The sequence below is a fragment of the Zosterops lateralis genome, assembly GCF_965231275.1.
Source record: "Zosterops lateralis genome assembly, chromosome: 5".
Lineage (NCBI taxonomy): Eukaryota > Metazoa > Chordata > Aves > Passeriformes > Zosteropidae > Zosterops > Zosterops lateralis.
The window spans coordinates 3,026,386-3,051,601 of record NC_139766.1 but is presented as its reverse complement, the minus strand read 5'-3'; the positions used below and the strand labels follow the sequence as shown (position 1 = coordinate 3,051,601).

The following is a 25,216-nucleotide window of genomic DNA, read 5'->3' as shown; positions in this document are numbered from 1 at the left end:
GAGCTTGGTTTTTAATTTGATTTCACAGCAGCACTCTGGGTGTAGAAAATAAAGCCAAACCCAAGTAATTGCCCCCAAGGTCTGTGGGCACTTTCAAAACTCCAAATTCAGCTTTTACTGGCTCAGTCTCTGAGGGTAAGGCAGAGCTGCTGACAGTGAGAAATTATCTATATTCCAGAAGGAGTTTTATTTCACTTCTTAGACACAGGGAGGACAGAACTCATTTCCAGCAAGTTCCTTCAGAACTCCAAAATAACCCGTAGGAGTCTGGTATGAGGAACAGGAGCATTCCCCAGGAAATATTCCAGGGTTAACCTGTGCCACAGACACAATTTAGCTTTCACAAGCACAAACCTTTGGCTGACTCCTACTTCCAAGTTCATTTTACACCAGACAGAATGCAGCAGGTCTAACAAGGAAAGGGGAACTGCAGAACCAGCCTCACATACCTGTTCCTCTGTCATTGATTCTTCAACTCCTTCCTCTTCAACCACAAAACTCTCCTTCAGCTTCAGGTACTCTTCATATTCTCTCTTCTCCTCTTCTTCCTTTGCCTTCCTTTTTTCCTCTTCCTGGACAGAAAAGATGACAAAGTGGTCACTTTGTTCTTTCCCAAGTCAGGTTTTAAGTGAAGTAGCATCTCCTTTCTCTTCACATAAAAAGGTTTTGAGATGAACCTGAGTTGTCCCTTGATGGCACCATCAATTTCTGAGGCAGAAACCATCTCACACCCAGAGCTGGCTTCCACACCAGGGTTGGCTCCTACCAGAGCTGACAGAGGGCAGAAAACCACTCTTAAATAGCAACCTGCCTGCTCCATTTGCATGAAGCTGCTGCTTCTGACAGGAAGTCCCTGCCCCTCCCTGCACTTTGATGCAACGTCCACATTTTTTGGTTACTGGCCCCAGTTCTGCTTTGCCACTACAGGACACTGGGAGTGCTCACAAGGAACAGTGGAGTTACACTGGTGGAGAGAAAAAGGCAGCCTGTCAAAGCTTCAAGGAAAATCAAGTTTACAAGGGAAATCCCTTTCTTTTGAAAATTTTCTTCAAGCAAATTGTGCCTACATGGAATATAAATTATTATATAAAGTATTTTAGGCACAGGAGGCAAAGCACAATTGTATTAACAAAAGGGGGTTTTTTACATGTTGTTTGTTAAATAAAAGCTTCAAGCTTTGAGTTATCTGCAATAAAAACCTTCATGGCCTACCCTGAAATAAATATTAAAGTCTTAAAGCCCACAATAAAGCTGACCCAGTAAACTCCAAGCCCAGCATCAGTGACATGGTGATGCCCAGTTCTGTGGAATTCACACCTTCACAAATCAAAATGGTGATTAAAGGTTTGGGAATGTGACAGATTACTTAGAAAATGTTTCAAATATAAGAGGTTTTTACTGGGAACTTGCCATTATTTTAATTTAAAATCTCTTTTGCTCTTCTTTGAGAGAAGGCTGGACTAACTTTGAAGGTTGGACTTGATGATCTCAGAGGCCTTTTCCAACCCAAAAGATTCCCTGGCTCACATAGAAGGAAAGTGTTTCCCTACAGGGCAGTTTCTTCCACAGAGGAATTTATGTTTGTGCAGCACCTGGTACAAGGAGATTCCAAAAGGCTCTGGCCTCTGGCTCCATCACATTCCAGAGGCTGATTCAAACAAACAGAGGAGTTCTTCACATTTCAGTCACAATCCCAGGACACTCCTCTAGTATTAGCAGAGGAATCGATCTTTGAAATAACAATGCTATTGATTTCTAAATCTTTGACATTCATATGGTAATTGCTTCCTTAAATAGCTGGAATGTAAATATTTGTTCCATTAAAACAGAGAGAGACAGGAATAGGTTATTCAGTATATGGAAAATATATCCATATTAAAAAGATGCCTTTTGATAAAAAACAAAGAGAATTTGGTCCCAATTTTGCTTCATCAAATTCCCAGAAAGTCAGGAGAAAGAATCCTGCCAACATCCAAGAATGAGAAAAACAGGACTGAAAGGATCTGAGTGTATCTGCAAAGCCAAATTAGTTTTTTAAACTGCTATCACACGAAAAATCTACAGATCTGAGGAAGCTCTTGAGACAAAACAAGATCATTTTTGGGTCATTCATCACCACAACAATTAATCCAACAGCAGATTTTTTTTTCCTTATATGCACTCCAGATGCCAAGAACAACATAACCATATTTCATTTGGAAGCAACAGCAACTGTTCTTTTCTTGTAAGTGCATTAAATTTAATCTTGATCCTGGAAAGAGAAGAATAATGTTCCTCCCCTGGTCTATTAGAGAGGTTGTAATTCAGCAGGATTTGAAAAGAGGGGAAAAAAAAAAATCACAAAGCCTCAAATTGCTTCTGGTAAATAATTTCTAGATGGTTCTGCAAAAAAAAAGAAAAGATCAGAAGACAGTGTCCCATTTGTAACCGAGAGCAACAATAACTAAAACACATTTTCCTGCTTCTGAAAGGTCTGACAAATGAGCAAGGCTCCTTCCTGTGGTCCTTCCCTACCTGAAAAACAGCACCTTGCATTTTTTGAACTATCCCAGCACGTTCCTAACAGCACTTCCATTCCCAACACATGCAGAAAAGCAGCCCTGCTGTGAGACTGGCAAAGCACTCAGCTCCCAGCCCCTCTTTTGCCAACAGGAGTTTGTTTTCCAGATGCTGAATTTTGATCAGCAGAGCATTTCCAGGTGCTCTGAGCCACTGCTTTGGTAGCTAAAGTGTGTCAGCCCTCAAAGCTTCCTGCTGGTTGAAAGCTTCCTCTCTCCATAAGCACTAAGTATTTCCAGCTGCTTTTTTTCATCTAAAAATTAAAAATTCATGCAGAGCCTCACATGCTTTACAACCTAAATTCACCTATGATTCAATCTGTAGGAAAAAAAAAAAAAAAAGATTTATCCAAACTAAAAACTACCTGCAGCTTGGTTCAGAGCAAGAAGGGAGATGACTTTGCACAAGTGCCCAAGGAGAAGCAACTTGGGAGGCTGAGGAGGAGAACCCTGGCACGGTCAGGATGTGTGGGAATATTTATTCCCAGATTTTTTTGTTCAACCATCTCTGTAACCCTCTTCTCTCACGAGCTCGTGGAGCAGCTGTGTGGGTCAAACTGAGGCAGCAGCATTCCCACAAAACTCAGTGTTGTCCATACAAATAACCATGGAAAACATCCACAGCCCCTCAGGGTCTCCTCACAAACTGAGCCCAGGATTTGGGGCCAGTCCCACGGAGGGCACTGGGCTCAAACCCACCTTTCAAACCCCCAGCTTTGGCACATTTTGGGCTCAAACCCACCTTTCAAACCCCCCAGCTTTGGCACTCAGGTTCTTTCTAGGCTCGTGGCTCAGAGCAGAGAGTGGCTGGGCACTCCCCAGCCATGGGTGGGGCGCTGGGGAAATCCCAGCAGATGGAAATTTGGTAACTGCAGATGCTCATCTTCAGCTGTCTGCTTTTTTTTTTTTTTTTTTTTTTTTTTTTTTTTTTTTTTTAAGCAGGTTTGCTTCTCTCCTCACCCATCTAAATGTTACCCAGACTGAAGGCTTGAACAGTGTAAAGACTTCTTTTTGATTAATTTATTCCACTGCATGTGAAGAACAAACTATCCCACTCTGACCACGTTTTTATTCAACACATAAATAAATAAATGAGTCACTCAAACCTTTGTCTTCTGTTCTTTTTCTCACCCAGTTCCCCCCCGCTCACCAAGGACCTGGATGAGCTGTGAAGCTCCTTTCACATCATCATCCTCTGTTTGCCTCTTCCCTTGATCCCAGGGATTATTTCCAAACACATTCTCTGTGCCAACTGCACTAGAGCCCAACTTTTTACCAGGTGAAACTCACAGCACTTCAAAAACTCTCTTAGGCTTCCAGCTGGAAGCACAACTCGATTTTTTGGGATCAAAGACTGCTCAGGAGTTCTGGGATGCTGCTTGGGTGGAGAAAATCTCACTGGTAGTGAGGAAGGCAGAGCAAACAGTGGACACTCTTCAGCCACCACCTGCTCCCTGCCATTCCTTTATTTGTGGCTGTTTCTCTAATTTTTAGGATGAGGAACAGCACCCTGAATGTTTGGAAGGCCATGGACCAAAGAAACCCTCCTTGTACAGCATCCAGTTTTTTGTATTGTCAAGTTCTGCAGGAAGCCAAAAGGGACTTTGCAGAGAATAATTTGGCACAGAGCAGATGGATCTGTAGGATTCCTCCCCCCTCACTGCTTAGACAGAATAAGTGTCCTTATCCCCTCAAAATCAGAGGAGAATGAGGTTTTTTTGCAAGGCTTTCAACTTGTACTCCCTTAGGAGAAATTAATTTTGAGGGAAGCACACACACTTGAAAACTGATGCTTAAACTGAAATTATGGAGTGGTTCTCCATCAGCCTCCAGAAATGCACTGTTTATGTAGGAAAAATGGATATAAATATCAAACAGATAATGAAGAGCTCTGCTGAGACACACACAAATCTTGATGTTCACATAATGAAACAACTAAAACTTGGTGCCTCTTCTTATGTGATCAAATATCAAAGAGTCAAAACTTCAGGGTCAAACCTTCCAGGGGATCCTGGCTGACCCCCATTTCTCCAGCTCTGAAGATCCAGACCATTTTTATTTAGGCATTTAAATGCAAATTTATCAAAATCTCTGTGCACAGGCAAAAGAAAAAGAGCTTTTTTTTTTTAATCTGCCAGGTTTTGTCTGAAGACTCTGTTTTGCAACATCAGAGGAAGTTCACTCTCATTGATAAGGTGTTGGCTGGTAAACCAGCTCACCACCAAAAAACTCCAAGAGTGAAAGGGAAATCCCCAGGGTAAAGCAGAGCTGAAGCAAATGCCAATTAGAAAGGAGCTTCCTCAGGCCTGTAGCCAATCAGCTCAGCAGAACACTGGAAAGGAAACCTGAATTTAAAAATACATGATCTGGTTTGCAACACTCAAGCCAAGGGGCAACCACATTTTATTTATAAGTGCATACAAATCTATTGAAATAGGAGCAGAGGGTATTTTTCTCAAGACTAGACAAGATTGTAGCCCCCATAACCCCCTCAAGGTACAGTTCCCACCTGTCAGCACAATTTCAGCTGCACTTCTTGGGAGAGAGACTGAAAAAAAAAAGATTCAAATGGAATTTAGCTACCAAAGCTGGCTGTGCTCGTTTGGGGACTTGCCCCTGTCAGTGAAGCTGCAGGAATATTCTGATGTACTGGGAAAGGAAGGGGAAAGTGAGGTGTCTGACAACTGCAACATTTCTCAGGCAAACTTCAGTGATAAACTGAATTTTCTGTGCCTTGTGGGATTATATAAACTGCAACAATGTCAGTGACCAAAATGCCTCTAAAAAACCAGCTCCTCCCTGGTTTTTATCTCCTGACTGTCAGTAGCTACTTGAGGGATCTTTCAGAATTTTGCCTTTCCACCTCCTAATTTAGATGAGGGAATGGAACCATCACATGTGCAGTCCACGAGGCCTTACTGGTGACAAGACATTACTTGTGGCAGTGAAGAATTCCTCCTCTAGAGGAAAATAAATGACATTTTATCCTGTGAATCCCATAAACCCAATGATCCTCAATGTGCCTTTTCCATTCAGTCTGTAACAAGATTGGAAAGATGAGATGTTCTGAGCCTAAGGACAGGCTCTCTTCAATTGTTCTTTTTCCTGTTACAAAATCCATGAAGATAGATTTAAAATGACTAGAAAACAGCTGAGCATGGACATTATATATTGTCAGACACGTTTACTTTGATCCATGCTCCAAACGTTCAGCAGTTATTGGGTTATCAACTTAGACACAAGCAAAAAAAAAAAAAAAAATATTGAAAGCACTTTCCTCTGCGAGGCAGAATAATGTTCCTGATGTAGCCTGGTGGGTGGGTTTGTTGTCCTGATAAATACTGGGAAAACAAATAATTAAACCAAACTGAAATAGCTTAAAATTACAGTATTTAAGGAGGCAGTTACTGGCTTAAGTGACCAAGCTGGATTCAGGCAATTTGAGCAATTTTTCAGGTTCTAGGAAGTACTCTGTGGATTGTTGTGCACAAACAAACAAACAAATAAAACCAAAGCCTTAGTTTGCATTCCTCTTTTTCCCTGAGCCTTGTGAAATAGAAGTGTTGTAGTGCAGCCTTTCCTAGGAATATTGCAAATTAAATCAGCAACAAGTAGGAGTTTCCTCATTCAACCAAAAATAAATTACACAGCCCTCAACTGAACAGAAACAAAACTAAAAGAAGGTGAATAAATATTTCTGTGTGAAGAGACGCCTGGTTGAAATGTCACTTTTAATTTCTACTCAACTTTTCAACTATGCCTGAGTTAATCCAGCTAAATTGTTAAAGCCCAGATCAAATCCCAGGAGAACAACTCAGTCCTGTGCTAAAGCCTCCTCAGAGCAGGTTGGGCCAGCTCAGGTGGAATTTGCTTAAAAATTCACCTGCTGTGCTGTGCTGGGCTGTGCTGGGCTGGCTGCCACCCTGCAAGGGACTGGAAGTTCCAGTGTCACTTAATATCAGTGTCCAGCCAGTGTGTCACAATTCCCCCAAAGCACTGGAGTCATTTCAACTTGTTATTCAGGGTTTCAAGAAGATGAAATTCTCAGAATTTCAGGAAAATATTGAAGAAAGAAATTTGTACATCTCTCTTGGAAGGGAAGCTGGGGAATTATTGGTCCTCTTTACAAAATCTCAGACTTTTCTACGTATCATGATATTGTATTGCTGACATTCTGCCCCTCCAATTTATGAAATTCAGGATTTTTACTGATGGAAAGGACCTGGAATTCAGAAGGAAAAGGATTTGTGGGGAATAACCCCAGAGCTAAATGAACATTCACATAAAGATCTCATGGATACAATCTGTATGTGTAATGTATGGATTATTTTTCTAAATCGTTTTATCCTGCCTTCATGACCTCAATAGAGGAAAGGAAAAATTGTCTTTTCCTTTTTAAAATATCATCAGCAACACACCCCACTTACACAACCTGCACTTGGAGCAAATTAAAATACATCTCCACAAAGCAGAGATACGAATTTAAAAAAAATCCAAAAAAATTCACAGTGAGAACTGGAGGCTGCAATTTTTTCATCTCAGAACTCTGCAGAACACCTCTGTCCTTTTCCTCCAGAAGAAAAGCCACCACACAACTTGCAGCAACACCAGAGCATGAAGTTCTCAGCCAGCAGCACTGGTGGCCTGAGTACAAAAAGCAGCTCTGAAGTCAAGTTCTCCTCCCTCACTAATGAAAAAATATTCAACAAAAGCATTTCAACTGAGCAGTACCTGTTTTTCTGGGTCACTCCTGCTAACATATGCACAGCTCAGGAATCTTTAATTGGGAAGCACATGCAAATACATAAAATTAGAATGAAATCATACAATTTCACACAACACTTGCAAAATCAGTTGCTGCTGCTGCTGCTGCCTTTCACTTTCTGCCCTGCTGGTTCCAGCTGGCAGCTCAAAGGGAACTGGGGAAGTTGTGAATTTCCATCCTTAGGAGACACTCAGAGCTGGGCTGGTCAAAATCCTGAGCTCCAAATCCTGGATGTGGTCAGAGCAGGACAGACCCTGCGGTCCCTGCTCACAGAATTCCCCCAGAAGTGATCCCAAAAGCAAGGCTGGCTCAGTATTTCCAGAGATAAATACAATTATCCCCACCTGTCGTTCCTCCTCCAGACGAATTCTCTCCTCTTCTTTCCGCCTTTCCTCCTCTCTTTTTGACTCCAACTTCCTCCGTTCTTCTCTCTCTGCTTCTTCAGCCTAAAATAAACATGATGCAAACCAAACCTTACTCTTTTTTTTTTTTTAATCTACATTTTAAAATTGCATATTATGATGCCATGAGGGGGTTTCTTACCACCTTTCAGATGCCTGCTCAGAAAGAAACATCAAAAAGAATAATAATAATAATAATAAAAAAAAGCCATTATCATTTCACTTCCCTTCAGCACACTCAACGTTGTGGTAAATTTAGAAATTACCCTCCTCTCTTGTCTTATCTGTATCTCAGTAACAGTTTAAGTTTTGAATGTGCTTATGAGCTTATTACAACAGAGATATCAAGTTGTGTAATGGAATTCCATTTCTCCTCCCTTGAAGTTTAGTTTGAATGGACCTTAAGGAATAAAAAACCAAAAGGATTTGGAACACAAACTGTAAAAATAAGTGCTTTTAAATGCATCATTAACCTGGGCAGAATCTCTTACAGAAAAAGCTACAATGGTCCCTTGAAATAATTTTATTTTTGTTGTTTAGACAAAGAGGTTGTTGCAAAATGAGGGAAAAATAAAAAGGGTGTTTAGTGTATTTTTAAAGGATTTTTTTTTCCAGGCTCTTCAGGATACTTAAATTTGAAAATATATTAAGAGGACAAGCAGAAAATATTTCAGGGGAGGTTTTGGCTTTGAGTGTTTCAGAGAAAAAAGCCTCGTTCAAGGAATTTATCTGTCTACATGGGAAAATAAAAAATCAGCGTGTTTTAAAATGAAACAGAAGATTCCTTGCTCCACCAACTGATGCTTATCCAACTTCATTCAACTTTGCTCAGATTTTCCACAAAAAAAAAAAAAAAAAAAAAAAAAAAAAAAAAAAAAAAAAAAAAGAGAGAAAGGAAAATGAAATACAATGAATATGGAAAGTAACAAAATGATTTAAACACTGAGTGAGAAAAGGTTCGTAATGGAAGTTTATACATAAGCAATAATTAAGTTTATTACAAACTGCTCCATCTACTACACTGGATTTATATCTCAGGTGACACTAAAATTCCCAACTTGGGATTTCACAAGCTTTAAAAATGTTCACACAGAACACCAGAGAGTCTAAAAAATATATAAATATATATATATATAAAAAGAACAATTCCAGGGAAAATGCACAAACTGCTGCCTTCGAAAGGCTGAAAAGCTTCCCTGGAATTAACACCAAAATGCTTTTCATCTCCCCCAGCCTGTCAAAGCAATACATATGGCTGAACACAGATAAAATCACTCTGAGAGCACCTGAACCACTGCTCCCAAGTGCCCAGGGTGTTACAACACCACCACAGGGGTTGGGGTGTGTTTTTAAGGGGAGACAGTGCTGATATTAGGATGGAAGGCAGTGGAAACATCCCAGAAAGAGAATTAAAGAGTTTAACTCCTCTCCTCCCCACGAGTCTGAATGGAAAGAAAATGAGACACTGTTTTCCATGTCCCCTCTTGGGTCAGCAAAAGCTGAATTTACATTTTTAAGATAAAAAAAACATTTAGTGATGACACTGCCTTTGCTCTTCTGGGCTGTGTCATCCCCAGTTCTGTGCTGAGCTGTTCAGGCTCTGCTCAGTACGTGGCAGGAAATACTCACCTCTCTCTGTGCTTTCCTGGCTTGCTTCTCTTCTAATTTCCTCTGCTTCTTTGCTCCAATTTTCCCAGACACCTGAAATTCTGGCACCTCCTCAGCATCCTCTTCCTCTGCAACATTGCATAAATGACAAATTTTAAATCAGCTGTCGAAAAGTCCCCTGGAGAAACTTCAGTGCTGCCTAGGAAAGCAGCAGCAGATGAAAAGGAGACACACACACACTTCAGACAAGACCTTTTAGATGGAAAAAGGGAAAAAAAAAATCACACGAGACTGCCAAAGCCACAGAACAGAAGTAACAAGAGCAAATACACACTCAAGTAAAGGCAGAAGTAAAAAAATTTCCTTGATCCTTTACAGGAAGGCTTTTCATAAATATTTCTTGCTTTCCACAATTAAAAGAGAGACTTTCTCTGATCCATAAATCGTGCTAATGGTTGGCATTATTGATCTGCTCAACACTGGTCTGCAGAGACTTTATCCCAACAACAGACATCCACTGAAAAAGTGGGATCCAGAGGCACCCCACTCATCCACAGGTTCGAGCCTGACAGAAATAACCTTTCAGAGATGAGGGGGAAAAAAAATCCTTGAAATGCAAATCTTGGGTCTGCCTGCGAGAAAATGACATGTAAATATTTGCCTGTTGTATGACAAATGGTTGTTTACAGAGGTAATTTCTGCAGCGGTGAAATATGAAAGAGTTTGATGCTCAAAGGGTGTGCAAATGAGGATTTCTGCTCACTCAGGGGCTGAGGAAGAAGAGCTTTCAAAGGCAGCCACTTCCTCCCTGCACAAAGCTCAGGAACATTTGGACACTTTTATTTGCTGGTCTAAATCAGTCCTTGATCCCACCAAAGTCCTGGGGACTGACCTCAACACTCCCAGAGAAATCCTCAGCTCACTGCACAAACACCACACAACACATTCCCAGTCATGGCAGGCTCAAAATGAAAGCTCCTCACAGATGGATCCCCTTTTTTTTGGGTAAAATAATTGGTGCTTTGAGCATCCCCAGTGCTGTTCTGCTCGATGCTGACTTCAGATCCAAACTGGAAGGGATTTGGCAGGGCTGGTGCCAGGATGGTTTCTGGAGGGAGCTCTCTCCAGAGCACCTGGTCTCCTTTTTTTGGGAACCCAAAAAGCTGCTATGAGAGGAGCATATGGATGAATGACACTCCCCCTTCTTTTTTATATGAAGGATTAGCTTGGAAACACTTTCGTTTTACTAATTCCAAGACAAAGAATGGGACTATGGTTAAACCACCAAGACACGATGAGAAATAAATGCATCTGAGAGCTGTGTAGGTGGCTCTCAAATAACAGCTGTTTTTTTCAGGAGATGGGATTAATATGAGCCAGGTTGCTGAGCTGGGCTTCAGAGAATTACTGGAGTCTGATTATTGAGATGATCAAAAGGGTTCTCCTTTCCTGCACCACACAGAGCAAGGAGGGATACTCAGCCCTGACACAGTTGCTTCTATAATTTTAATGATGCTTAAAATAGCTTTATTTATATTTTAAATACAGCATTGAAGGGAGTTCCAAACATAATGGGTGAGCACACCCAGCACTAGCATTTATTACTCCAAAATTAACAGCTCAGTTCTGGTTATTACTGTTTAGAAAATTATTTCTTGCAAACACCAAAATTACAGAACACCATCTATGACACTAATTCCACCCTGAGGGCTTCTCATATTTCATCTATATTAAGAATACCTGAGCCAGATGTGAGGGAGAAATTTAAGGAAGGCTTTTTTAAGCCTTTTTTTCCCAGTCCTGGATCAAACACCCCTTTTGCTGGTCAGGAGCATTTCTTTCCTCCTGTCTGAAGCATCTGCTGTGACTCCTTAAGCACCAATTCCTCCAGTGTGTGGAGTTACATCCAACAAAAGCCAGAGAAGGGGATGCAAGCACAGGACATGATTCAGCAGAGCTGGAGAGGTCACCAGGGCACTAAACCTGCCTGCAATTAATACTGGTACTAAATCAACCTGAACATGCTGACAGCAACATAAACACATGGTCAAAGCATTTGCTGAATCAATTTGTTGTTAGAGCAAAACAGCTCCACCAAAAGCAGTGCAGGTGCTGCACACAGAGCCAGCAATTCTTATTTCATTTTAATGAAGGGCTGATTGTTTTAACCATCACTTTTCACACACTCGTGGCTGTGACAACACTGGGAGACTCCATGGGAGGGGTGAATCCATTGGAACTTGGACTCCATCTATCCTTGAGCTTTGGGTGTGAGGCAGGAGGGAGGGTCAGTTCATGGTGGTGAAAAAGCAGTTTAGCATCCCCCAAATGCTGTGCTTGGGCAGCCTGGGCTTGCGCTCAGCTGGGAAATCCCACACACTGACAGCATTAGAACTGAAAGAAACCAGGTTTAGATGGGATACTGGGAATGAATTTTTCCCTGAGGGTGGGGAAGCCCTGAAATGGATTTCCCAGAGAAGCTGTGGCTGCCTCTGGATCCAAGGCCAGGCTGGGCAGCGTTTGGAGCAACCTGGGAGAGTGGAAGGTGTCCCTGCCCATGGCAGGGGTGGAACTGGATGAGCTTTAACATTGATTCCAACCCAAACCATTCTGTGATTTCAACAGTCCCACCAGTTCCCATCTCAAGAGTCAGAAAGCCCAACCTGTGTGACATATTCTGCTTTACACAAACGTGGAGTTCTCAGCTGACGGGTGCCTTCAGGGAATCCTTGCTTTTCCTTGATTTTTTGAATATATTGAGAGGTAGCACAACAGGAAAGTTATCAGTCCCAGAGGTGTCTGAATTTCTGGAAATTTACAGACTTCTTTTTAAAAAATGCTTCCCAGTACCTTTAGAAATTGTGTGCTGATGTTCTCTATGAGGACAGAAATTTAGCAGCATTCTGTACTGTGTACAGAATAAACAAAACCTTCCAAAATAAACAATCAGCATTGTTTATTTTAGTTATCCCAGAATCACAGAATGGTTTGGATTGGAAAGGACCTTAAAGATCATCTCATTCCAATCCCACTGCCACTCCCACCTTCCACCAGACCAGGTTTCTCCAAGCCCCATCCAACCTGGTCTAGTTCTCCTTGTCTTGCTTCCTTTTAAATTTTGGGTGAAGCAAATGGATTCCCATCCATGAAAAAGAATGAGAGTTGCACAGGTGGTTACTCACAAAAAGCCCTTTGGGCACAGTCAGCTGCCTTATTTACTATTTATACAGCACCTAACAAAAGGAGTAAGAGAAAGGAGGGGGGGAAAGATGCCAGGCAAAAGCAGATGTTATTAACAGTATGTAATTAATGCCCAACAGATGTATGATACCTCATTGGAAAGGTGTGGCCATTCCTCAGTAACACAATCCTGTGGTGGGATTAATTATAGTCTAATAACCAGTCTTAATTTCTATGTTTTTTTAATTTTTTAATTTCATTTGGTAGCTATCCACTTTAGAAACTGAACAAGGAACTGGTTTATTAAAAAGCAGGCAACACTTAGGGGAGAAAAGTGCAGCAGACACAAGGGACAGCAGACCTTTAGGGCAGAATGTGAAGTTTGTTCTTAGCTAAACCCATTTGGCAGAAGTGAGAAACCACAGATCTCTCCCTTGCGCAGCCTGTCTGTGCCTGAACAGGATCAGACACTCACTGGGGGCACTGTGACAACACCAAACTCACTGGATGAGTAGCAGCAAGGCAAAATTGACTTTTGATTCACTGGTTGGGATATTAGTCAAAATTTAACTGTACTAGAAAGGTTTTCCTACTGATTAAGCATTAAAATAATTTTAACTACTACGCCAATTAACGCGGCTCCATTTCACAAGAACAGCGTGGGACCACATCACTGGTTCTAAATTTACACATTTTCCAGATCATTCAGCGCTAAGAAAAAGTGCTTATTTTAAGAGATTTCAGCACAAACACATTCTTCTTCAACTTAAGGCACAATATCCATCACTCAATGGGGATGAAAAATTATTTTTATATTATTTTCCCCGAAAAAGGGAGTAGAAAACACTCACGCAATATTTTTTAGCTGCATGATTTCAATGCTGAGCTTAGATGCCACACAAAACAATAAAGAGCATGTAAAAACGCCCAATTATTACAATTTTAAAAACTTTTATAAACCTTCTTTGTCTTTTTGCTTTCTTTCCCAATAGTGATTAACACTTACAAAGAAAAATATGAGATTCTGATCTCCAAGCCTTGCCATGCAAAAGGAGAGAGGAACTTAGGATTTCATTTAGGTTGCACTCATTAACTTTTCTTTATCATGTTTTATTTTACAACCTCGAGCACTCAAGACTGTCAAAAGCTGTTGCATTTATCATTACTGATGCTGTAGAAGTAAAATAATTTAACCAAATGTTCACTGTACTGGAGATTCCAACACTTGTGCTCAGATGCACAATGCTACAAGCTCAGAGAAAAGCCACTCAGATGTTGGGCTATTTAACCTTTTGGAATTCTATGTTGCTGCCAGAAGTACAGAGCTCACAGATCTGGGTAAATAATAAAAACAACCTGACAAAACCAGATTATTTCTTTGAGGGAATCCTTACTTTCTGTTTGTTAAAACACCAAACCAAGACAATGATCCACATTTTTGGGCCAAAACATTTTACAAGAAGTCAGAGAGGTCACCTTGAAGAAGTGAAAATGTCTTTCAAAATCAAACCCTTGAAAAATACTCCCTGGAAATGGACTGGGCTCCTGAGGCTCTTCTGGCAACTCCTTCCTTTTGCCTCTTTTTTTTACCCACACCCCCAGCAGAGAGTTGCCCAGTGGTCCCTGTTCTGTGGGACACTTTGGAAAACACTGGCATTTCAAACAAATCTGTTTCTTGCTCACACCACACCATGATTTAGGCCAGTTATAATCACCAGTTTCTCTCTCCCTCACATCAACAGCAGCAAAGTTTTGGCCCAAGACACATCTCCAAGTGAGAGAAAACCTTCCCCTTCATTATTTTTACCACAGCTGGGTCAAGACAACCCAACTGTACCTGTCATTATTTCATCCTCCTGAGTTTCTTGCCACTTGAGAGAAAATCACATTTTTAGTGTAAATATCAGATGGATGAGTTGCTTTCTGCTCCAAAATTCAGTCTCAAGAGAAAAACCTTCTTCACCTCTGAGCTCTTTGCAGTGTTCAAGGGGCAGGTTTGGAGGGTCAAGCTCAGCTGGAGAGCTGGACAAGTGTTTTTTCTGCACATGATCAACAACAAAGTAAAAACTCTCCACAAAACTCCCTTATGTCCACCCAGAGGTGAGCAGAATCCAAGTGGATGCACTCAGAGCATCAGTCAGGCAAAAAAACAAGAGCCAAGCACACCCTCCTTGGACAGTAAATAAAAGGAATCTGAAATTGCAAATGGGTAATGCCATTTATTTACACTACCACATGCCCCAAACAACCCTCAGTCCAACTCCAATTTATCCCCTTTTCCCACTGCTTAGCTTGGCCTCTCTCGCCCTAAATGATTAATGCCTGAAATCCTCACCCATTTATGCCTTGCAGCATTTTCGTTTTGGCTGTAGCTGGTCCACAAAGCCACCTCTGTCTGGGTTCAATTTAAATTAAGACACACAGAGTTAATTAAGTCTGCGAGCTGTGATCTCAGCCTAACCACATGAATACATAACTCTCCTTCCAGACTCCTTTTCCACAGGGAAAGGAGCAGGCACCCTGCTCCAATGTGCAGAGCAGAGGCTTTTAGCAAGACTCCCAGATTGCAGAAGGCTGCAGGAAAGGCAGGAGTGTTGTGGCTGGAATTAAATTGGGCAATTTAAGGCAATCAAAACCATTTTTCTAAAGGCAGCCTGAAAGTCACACCGGTGGAACAGCTCAGGGGGTCTCAGTCATTTTGAGAATTACTTTGTCACCAAGGAGAACCATCTCCCAGCAATCTCTGGCCATCAGAGGCTATTTGTAGGTGCTGATGTTCTCCTGACAGGTGACTCCTTGGATTCCTCAATCCCCACCGAGAAACATTGCTCAGTGAGCTGAGGCAGATCCTGGGAATCAGGAACCCAGCAGGGTTTTCCTTCTGGGAGGAAAGTCAAGATATTTGGTGCTGCTCTACTGTCTGTGACAATCTTTAACTAATTTAGTTAGCTACCCCAGCAAGCTGAAGAACCACAACCTAGTTTAGCTCCACTGGTAATGAGTGTAGATTTCAGCATTGAAAAGAATCATTTACTATCTCTGTCTGTATTAAATGACTCCTTATCCAGACCTACAAGTAAGATTTAAGCCACAGAAGGGGCAATTAAGTTTTCAAGGTTTTGATCTTAGTGGCCAGGGTTTGGTTTTGTTTTTCCTCCTCCATTCCTCTGTGAGAGATTTGAGTCCTGACACAAACACAGCAGCTCAGCACAGGCAGCAGAAACCGTGGGCTACAACTTCACCCTCAAAGCTTCTTTCTCATTCTGGAATTGAAATCTGATTGTTAGATGGAAAACAGAAAACCCTCACGTTAACCACAACTCCAAAGTCTGCAAGTGCTGCTTTGGGGACATTTCCTAGAGTCAGCAGAACTGGCTCCCAACAGGCAGAACTCTTTGGTGGCAACGGCACTTCCTACCTGACTCCACTTTGTGACTCTTACAAGGACACAGGGATGGTCAGGGCATCCTCACACCCTCCCTGAGGTCAGTGCTCAGTTTCTTGCAGTGATGGGTTGGTGAAAAAATCATTTCTTGGTAGAAGTCAGTGACACAGAGAAGCATCAGGCAGCTTTGCCCGAAGTTCAGCACGGGGCCCAGAGTGGAAATTCCACACACGGAACAGAAATTTACCAGTAAAACATTGCAACAAATTCAAACAAACAAACAAAAATCTACTTCAGTTGCAGATGTTTTCAGAGCATTTACAAGGCAAGAGTGGGGAAGCCAGACTGGCTTGGGTTTGGTGTCTGTGTCTAAATTGCCAAATAATTTTGCTTTTCAGCCCTGGTGCTGCACTGGGCTCTCTTTCCAAGGAATCGACAAATTCTTTAGCCCAAAACTCTGCTGTGGAGAGAACTTGCTATTCCAGCTGGTTCAAATGCAAGCAGCAATTAGGCAAAACTGTTCTATGCTGCAGTGACACAGAGAAAATGCAAAAAAAAGAGGGATTAACCCAAGAATGATTCCATGCTTGTGCCACATGTCCACAGACAGGGCTTTAAAACACGCAACACATCCTTCTGGAAGGGGAAAACCCAAACCCCACACACTAAGACAGGTAGCTCAGGGCCAGGCTGAAGGATTTGCAGCACAGAGGGTGGTTAATCCCAATTAATAATGGCCACTGGTCACTGAGCACCTCAGCACTGAGGAATCAGGGGCAGATGCTTCTCTCCACAGCTCCTCTGCTCAAGTCTGTGCTCACTGTGCTCCTGCTGGGCACCTGTGCTCAGCCACTTGGAAAAACCATCCCAAAATAGGAATAAAACCGCCCACAGAAGCGGCAGCAAACAGAAGCAAAGAGCAAGAAGCTGTTTTAATTTGGGTAAGAAATTAGAGAAAACAAATAGAAAAAGGCATGTCATTTCAAAGGGAACTTCATGCAAAAGCAGCAGCACTTGCATCTGATGTAGAGAGAGCTGCAAAAGAATTATTTATAAAGCCCAATGACACAGATTCTTCTATTGCTAAAATGACAAAGTAAGATAAGATAAGATGAGCCATTTGCTTTGACAGCTTCACTGTCGGCCTTCAGCATTCAAACTTTTGATGTCTGGAGTTGAAAACCAAGTATTTTTAGATTCCATTTTCTTTCCAGGATGTTATCACACGAGAAGAAATAACCAAAGTTGAAAAGTTCACACCTGTCCATTCTCCATCTGTGAAAACTGCTGAGCATAATTAGCTGGAAAAGCACATTCACCTGCCAACGTGAGGCTTTCCTAGGAACTGCAGGGCAAGAAAAGCTGAATAAAGTGCAACAGTCCCTAATGAAGGTGTCAGAGGTGTGTGCTCAGTGCCTTCACCTCCTGCACACCACAAAGACACCCTGATCTCCACTGCAAACTCCAGTGCAGCAAAACCCACTTGAGCAGAAAGCCTGAACACTTCACCCACGATCTGAAAGCAGAAAGAATCCAGGGGGGTGAATCATGGTGATCTCATCTCTCCAGCAATAAAGAGAATAATGTGTGAAGCTTCACCAGAAAAGGGAATTGTACTTAGAGGGTGTAGAAAGATGTTATTTACCATCATATTTTTGTCTATGGCCACACCACAGAAATGTAGCTGTGAACTGTAAATCCAGTACAGGATTTACACAACACAGTGTCAACAACCTGCTGGCAAAATGCTGCAGTTTGTGGTGACCTCCAGGTGATCCTGACCACCACCTGGATGGCTCCTTGGAGAGAAAACTCCACATTTTGCAGAGATTACATTGGGGAATTAATGCTTCCCACCAATTTAAAAGGAATCAGTAATTTACTACAGCTTGTTATTCAATGCAAGGTGCAGATTCTGCTTCCCCAAATTTAATTTAATTCCTTGCATGGCTAAGCAGGAAATACAAAAGTTTTTGGGAAGGAGGTGAAGAGTCTAGCACCACAAATAGCCAGGATTCACCTCAGGAGGAGGCAGAGGTTTAATGTAAGGGGTATACAGAGAAAAGGGATGAAAGAGGGAGAGAAGACAGATTATGGTCAAATAACCCCTCAGCAAAACTCAACAACTTCCTCCAGGAGGCAGCTGCACTCCTTCCCCAGCTCTAACACCTGCTGAGAAGGTTTGTTTCAATGCCTGCAGGACCAGCTGAAGCCAGTGTTACCTTCCAGCCACTCCTCAGCCTGCTGGGCTCTCCTCTGGGCCATCAGCCTGTTCCCCATGTTCCTGCGGCGCCGGGGCATCCCCTCTGCTCGTTCCTCCCCGTGGGGCCGGGGCCTGGCCCCTGCTGCTGCTGCTGCCACATTCTGCTGGTGCTCCTCGTCAGCTGCAAGAAGGAAATAAAATATTCCTGTTAAAGCTGATTTTTCCCTCCTGCCTTTCTGAGTTACCAAAGACCCAAAAGTGTGTTTTTCTTTCTGAAGTGTTCTGATTTTTTTTGAATATTCGTTTGTATTTGTGTAATGTAGATTCGTCTGATTGAAAGCTCAGAGCCTGAATGTTTCAGAGAGGAATATGGAAATCATTACACATGAAACAAAGCCTGAAGAGCAAACAAGGATCATGAATTACAGCTGAAATAAACACGTTTATTTTATTTCAGTTATGGGGTAACTTCATTTTACCCCACTCATTTAAACTCCCCAAAACACAGGTAGGTACACACAGGACACTAAGGGTCACTGCAGCTCTCACTGCCATCCTCTCTGCATCTGCTGCAGTTACTAATTAAGATCTAGCAAATTAAGAATATCCTAACAGGAGCAGCTGGGAACATGGAACTGACCAGTGGGTTTATTTCAGAAGTTTTCCATAGAAAACACTCGGATTTTTTTTTTTTTTGAGGCTTCCTGTTTCTTTTAAATATAGCAGCAATGCAAAAAAAACCCCAAAAAACAGATAATAGTAAAATATCATCATCCTTGATATCTGCTTTGCATATTCTAACAAATATAAGCCTAATTGATATTTGTTACCTGCTCAATCCTGCAAAATATTAACTTTTAACCCTTAATTCAGGCAAATATTCAAATGGTCTCACGGATAACTGCAGAACTATTCGCTTACTCCAACTCAGGACACATTTATTTTGTGATCTGCTGGATTATGTTGTATCTCAGGTCTCCAGCATCCCTTGATCCAAACAATGCCTTCCTAAAAAAACTCCTATTAGCATATCTCCCATCAGGAAATGAGATGAATCTGAATCTATGCAGCACCAAAGGCGTGCCTGCAACTCACCTCAGTTATCTCAGCCTTCAGAGCACTGACTTTGGGGCTGATAAGGACACAGCTGCAGTCCTGAGCTCAGCAGAGTCACCTGGGGCAGGCTTTGGCCAGCAGAGCCCTGAGCAGCTCAGGCTGCTGGAGGTGTCACAGGGACGTGACAGGTCCCCAAAAACCCCAGGCCCAACACGCTGTGACACCTGGAACTGAGTCACTGCCCTGTCATGCTGCTGTCACCCTCCTGGTCCCATCCAGCCCTGCAGACAGAACAGGGCTGGGAGAAATCACTGAGGGCAGCTGCTTCAAGGCTTGCCCAGTCCTACCCACAGTTTATCTGGAATGCTATAGGAAACATTATCCCAAAGCAGCAGAGCAGCAGATCACTTCTTTGACACCAAAAATGCCCTGCAAAAAAGCTTTTTATACAAATGGAGTACTTCTCTTCCTAAGTTCTTGAGATATGCTGCAATTCAAACCTCAGCATCCTTTCACCTGCAAGCTTCAGTTCCCAAGATGGTCCTGCCCAGCAGCTCAGCTGTGCAGTTCCAGCACTCATTCATTCTGGTTTTGGTTCCTGTTGTCCTGTGAAACAGAGACTGCTTTGCATTTTATGAAAGAGGAATCTATTTATAAGCCATGTATTTCTTTCAAACCAAAGAGCTCAACCCTCACAGAGAAAAACATGTGAGCCAAGCTCTCTGCTTTTCTCCATTTAATTCTCTACAGGAGACTCAGTAATTCCTCAAAGTGACCAGTGTGGACTTATCCCTTTGTGGGCTCAGGATGTGCTAAACCCCACAAACCTGACCCATGTCACAGTCAAACACACAGGGCAGCTGTTGGGACAGTATTTGTCACATCTCCTAAACGTGCACATTAACAGAAGACACCAAGCCACTACGGATTGTAATTTAGCAGGAAAATAAATATTTTAATGAAGCTTTTTTTCTTCCTTCCTTCCAGGTCCTAAAATATTTCTCCTGACTGCAGATTCTTTTTCAGCAGCACAAGCTGGCTGAACATGAGCCAGTGGCATCTGGATTGTGGCAGCAGGGCCAGGGCAGTGCCTGTCCCCTGTGCTGGGGGTTGTGTTTGAGCCATTCCCAACAAGGAAGACCTGGAAGGGCTGGAGAGAGTCCAGGGAGGGGAACAGAACTGGGGAAGGGTCTGGAGCCCCAGGAAAGGCTGAGAGAGCTGGGAAAGGGGCTCAGCCTGGAGAAAAGGAGGCTCAGGGGGGCCTTGTGGCTCTGCACAACTCCTTGACAGGAGGGAATAGCCGGGGGGGTCGGGCTCTGCTCCCAGGGAACAGGGACAGGAGGAGAGGGAACGGCCTCAGGCTGGGCCAGGGGAGGTTTAGGTTGGATATTGGGAAAATTCCTTCATGGAAAGAGCTCTCCAGCCCTGGCACAGCTGCCCAGGGCAGTGCTGGAGTCCCCATCCCTGGAGGGATTTAAAAGCCATGTGGATGTGGCACTTGGGGACATGGTCAGTGGTGGCCTTGGCAGGGCTGGGGGAATGGTTGGACTCAATGATCTTAGAGGGCTTTTCCAACCTTTTGACTTGAGCATTCTACATTTCTGTCTGCCAGGCACTCAGCTGGGAAGGGATTTGGAAAACACGAATGGTATTCATTGCATTTCTCCCTGTCCTTCATAGGAGGAGGAGAAAACCCTCATTTTCTCTCTGTAACACACCTGGACCCGCTCCCTCAGGGGTCAGGGCTTTGCCCAAGTGACTCCAGACACGGAATTTGTTGCAGAATGCTCAGAGCTCAGCTGGGTGCTCTCCCTTCCCCTGAGCTGTGTCACACACAGAGGGGAGGCTTCACAGAACAGAGGAGACACTTAAAAAATCACTTTTCCTTTTTCTTGGGACTGGACTACCATCAGATCTGAGCTCAAGAACGATTTGCTCTGGGGTCTGGCTCTACTAGGGTGTTTTTTTTTCACCTCCTGCAGCACAGGGTGGGGTTTGGCTGCTGCACTTATCTGAACACATCTCTTCATTTTCCTGGAGCTGCAGAAGCCTCAGCAGTGGCACCCCAGGCTAGTCAGATCATGCAGAGATTAGTCACACAAGCACTAATTAGCCTTGATCCAGAGCCATCTGAGTGAGAATTAATGGCCAGCATTAAAGAGGTGAGACAGACGATCCCACAAGCTTTGCAGAATGGCAGGCCAGACTGAATTAATGAGATAAACCCCTCAAATTAACAGGTAATACAAACAAAACACTCAACAGCTGTCTGGGCAATGGACACGGGCTCAGTTTGTATTTGAAGCTGTGGTGTTCAGGGTCTGACTCAGCCCTCAAAAGGCAAGAATATTTTTATGCTGGGGATGGCAGCTCTGCCTCGGTGTTCAGGAAGCATCAGTGCAGCAAGAGATTATTTCAGCTGACTTGTCAGCCAGGGCACAGCAGCAGCTCTGAGACTCTGGTATTGGCTCCTTCCTGAAGGGAGAGAGAGAACAGACCTGTGACCTGCAAGCAGAAATCTCTCCTCAACTGGATGTGAAGCACCACTGCAAAAAAACCACCATGGAATCATTCAGAGCCCAGGCCAGGACCTCCTTTTAAACCCTCCGGGGTAGAAATCTGCCCCTTCACGAAATGATGCCAACTTTTGCTTACAGCAGAGATGCTTTTCTAGAGAAGCAAGGAAAAAGAAAAACCCTTGTCTATCACAGCACCTTCCTCTCAGTTCCATCAGATGAGGAGGTGACACCCAGGCTGGCAGAGCTGCCTCAGGGACAGAGCTCCACCTGCTGCACCCTCACTCGGGGTGGCACTTCCCACCACCCAGCACCTCCTGCCTCCATGAAAAACCCTCTGAAATTCAGAAAGGGATTCAAAATTCACCAGGGGGAAGCTTCCCAGGGAGGTGCTTTGGCCCAGTGGAGCTCATCAGAAACAGAGGAGGCAACCAGATGTAAAATCAAGAAATGCCACTTTTTTTTTTTTTTCATTTTCAGCAGAACAAGTCCAGACATGACCCTGCTGGAAACAACCTGCTGCTCCAGGTGACCTTTCAAAGGAAATGCAAAGGTACAGGATTTACCTCTCCTGACCTCCCCAAAGCAGGCAAGTGTTGAACATTCTTAAAAGCCAATTTCCACGAGATAACACAAAAAAGAAGCTGCTGCCCCAATCCCTTCAGGTTAACAAGAAAAGGTGAGAGTTCTCACGACTTCTTTAGGTCCAATATCCCTGGTTTCAAGTCCTTTCCAGGTGGCAGCACAGATTTATTGACAGAATTGTGGCAGCCTCCATTTTTCACCTAAGAAAATGGAATAGGAAAGCAAATTCCTGCCTAAAATTAAATTTTGTGGCTATTAAATATACCACAGTCCCAGTGGTTCTGAAAAACAATTTCTGCTGTGTACAGAGAACAAAGTCATCCCCGGCAGCTGAAATTCTGTGAAGGGCTTTACCATGACAGAAATCAATATATTAAAGTAAAAAAATAAAAAAATAAATCTTAAAACCACAGTAAAAAAAAACCCATGACCAACTTGGAAGTGTCAAAAAATTACCACTAAAAAAGGCCTCAACATGATTAAATTGTCCTGAACATAAATTAACTTCAACCAATTGCTCAAAATCAGTGTTAAAGCTTTTTAAAAAATAATTCACACTGTTTAAAATGAATGCTTAGACTTCAATTTAGAACTTTGAATGTCTAAAGAGAAAAGAAATCCTCCCAAGCCTCACAGCCCCTGATTTATCTAAATCATGACAGGAGTCAAGCTCAGGAAATATTTCCCCAGGACATGCATCCCTCACTTTTACCAAAAGTTCATCTCTTCATTCATAGAAATCCAATAAAATTGCATCAGTTTCCAAATCTTTCCAAGAGAAAGATTTAGATCAGGTCTGTGGAAGCAGAAGTGTGTGAAAAATGTGTTGGAAAATTTAATTATTATCCGCAAAATCTGCTTTTAACACAAATCTCTTTCCAGCACAGTGTGACTCTGTTTATACTAAAGGTGTGGTGGTTTTTCCTCTTAATTACAAATTATCAAAGCAGTTTCCCCAAAAGAAAATGAATACAAATATTCCCAAAAATATCCCGTATCCCCAAAATCCGTGGAGGTATTGACCAGGAGTTTAGAGTTTCTCCTGGCTAAACATCTTCATTTGACACCTGGCAGCCAAACAACCCCACTCCTTCCACAGTGACAACAAGGTCAGTGAGTTCAGAGCACACCTGACTCCTTCCCACCCAGACAAAGTCACTTCTACCACAGTGGAATTGACAGTGTTGGTTATGGTTGGACTCAATTATTATAAAGGTTTTTTTCCAGTCTGGATGACTGTCTAATGTAACAGTGCTGAGCAGTGACACAGGGCTGGAAGTGCTGCATCATCCACCTGCTGCCCACAACACCAGGACTGCACTGGGTGAGGTGAAGAGGAGCAGAAGTGGGACATGGCACAGGCTCTGGAATATCTGCAGTGAGGGAGACTCTGCACCCTCTCTGGGCAATCTTTTGTAGCTCTCTCAGTAAAGAAACTCCTGCTCGTGTTCAGGTGAAGCTTCAGTTCCTGCCTGTTCCTGTTGTGCCATTGCCGAGCCCCCAGAGCAGAGTCTGGGCCCTGCTCTGAGCCCTCCCTGCAGACACTGATGGATGTGGATGAAATCTCCTCTCAGTTTTCTCTCCTCCCCAGCTCCCTCAGCCTTTCCTGGTCAGGAAACGCTCCAGCCCCATCACCATCCTCACAGCCTGTGCTGAACCCACTGCAGTTCCCTCCTGCCCTGAGGAGCCCAGAGCTGGACACAGCACCTGGATGTCCCTCCCAGGGCTGAGCAGAGGGGCAGGATCACTCCCTGACCTGCTGGAAATGCTCTTATCGCAGGATCTCCTTGGCCTTCTGGGCACAAAGAAACACTGCTGGCTCAGGGACAGCTCGTTGTCCACAGGACACCCAGGTCCTTCCCATGAAGTCAGACTCCACTGGCTGCCAGCGCTCAGGGTTGTTTTTCCCCACTTCCAGGACCCTCAACTGCACTGAGATGAATTGCAGACAGTTTTTCTCTGCCCCTCTCTCCTGTCCCTCTGAAGGGCAGCACAACCCTCTGAGATATCGGCCGTGCATTGTTTTGTCTCATCAGCGAACCTGCTGAGAGAGCATCGACCCCTTTGTCCAAGTAACCGCTAAAAACAAGCTACAAACACCAAGTACAGAACCCTGGGGGTCACCTCTCAGGACAGACCTCCACCTACCCTCCGGGGTTTGTTCTCCATTCCCCCCTCATTTACAGGAACCTCAGGGACACCTTCCCAGTCCCAAAGCCCCCGAGAGAACCCCGGACAGAGAACTCGGACGTCCAACCCGGCACCCCTCACTAGGCCTCGCCGCCCCCACCCCGCAGCCTGCGGGGCAGCCTGTACGAAGTGCAAGGTTAAAACCTTCCCCGAGTAACCCCAAAACCCCTCGGGACCCCCCAAAATCCCCGCTCCCCCCAACACGGCGGGTTCCCCTCGGGGGCGGCCCGAGGCACAGCGCCCCCTGGCGGCTCGCGAGAAACGCGCCCCCCCTCCCCCGGCCCGTGCGGACTCGGTTAAGAGCAGGGCCGCGCCCACCGGAACGGGCCTCGGGAGGGCGACGGACGCTCGGCAGATCCGCTCAGCGCCGCGACTCACCTTCCCTGGCTTGGCCGCGGAGGCGGGTGGCGAAGAAGAGAAGGACGGCGAGCAGCACGGCGGCGGCGGCGAGCAGAACCGCGTCCATCCCGCTGGGCCGGCCCCGCCCACATCACCCTTGGTCCGCCCCGTCCCCTTTCCCCGCCGCAAGGCCCCCCGCGCGCGGGCTGCCCCAGGAGGTGCCTGTGGCGGCGGCGGCGGGCGGCGGGCGCGCTGAGATCGGGCGGGCGCGCTGAGCTCGGGCAGGCGCGGCCAGGGCAGCCCGCGGGAGGGGTCCTGGCTCGTCCCTGAGGCGGGCGCTGAGGGAGGGCGCGGAAAAAGGAATTAAAGCAGGAGTTGAAGGAGAAATTAAAAATTATGAGGCAAAACTGGCCGTGAGCGCAGCGCCCGG

General features: G+C 44.1%; 1 protein-coding gene across 1 annotated transcript in view; it reads right to left on the bottom strand.

Moving 5' to 3' along the window:
* Nucleotides 1–24,947, bottom strand: part of DDRGK1 (DDRGK domain containing 1) — a 32,921-nt gene extending 7,974 nt beyond the window's left edge. Inside the window, exons 1-5 of the mRNA XM_083861303.1 lie at nucleotides 24,826–24,947; nucleotides 18,120–18,281; nucleotides 9,354–9,460; nucleotides 7,668–7,769; nucleotides 450–572 (exon numbers count right to left, since the gene is read on the bottom strand). Of these exons, the coding sequence (XP_083717429.1) occupies nucleotides 450–572; nucleotides 7,668–7,769; nucleotides 9,354–9,460; nucleotides 18,120–18,281; nucleotides 24,826–24,913 (582 nt within the window). The 5' untranslated portion in view covers nucleotides 24,914–24,947. The remainder of the gene's footprint in view (nucleotides 1–449; nucleotides 573–7,667; nucleotides 7,770–9,353; nucleotides 9,461–18,119; nucleotides 18,282–24,825) is intronic.
* Between the last annotated feature and the right edge of the window lie 269 nt (nucleotides 24,948–25,216).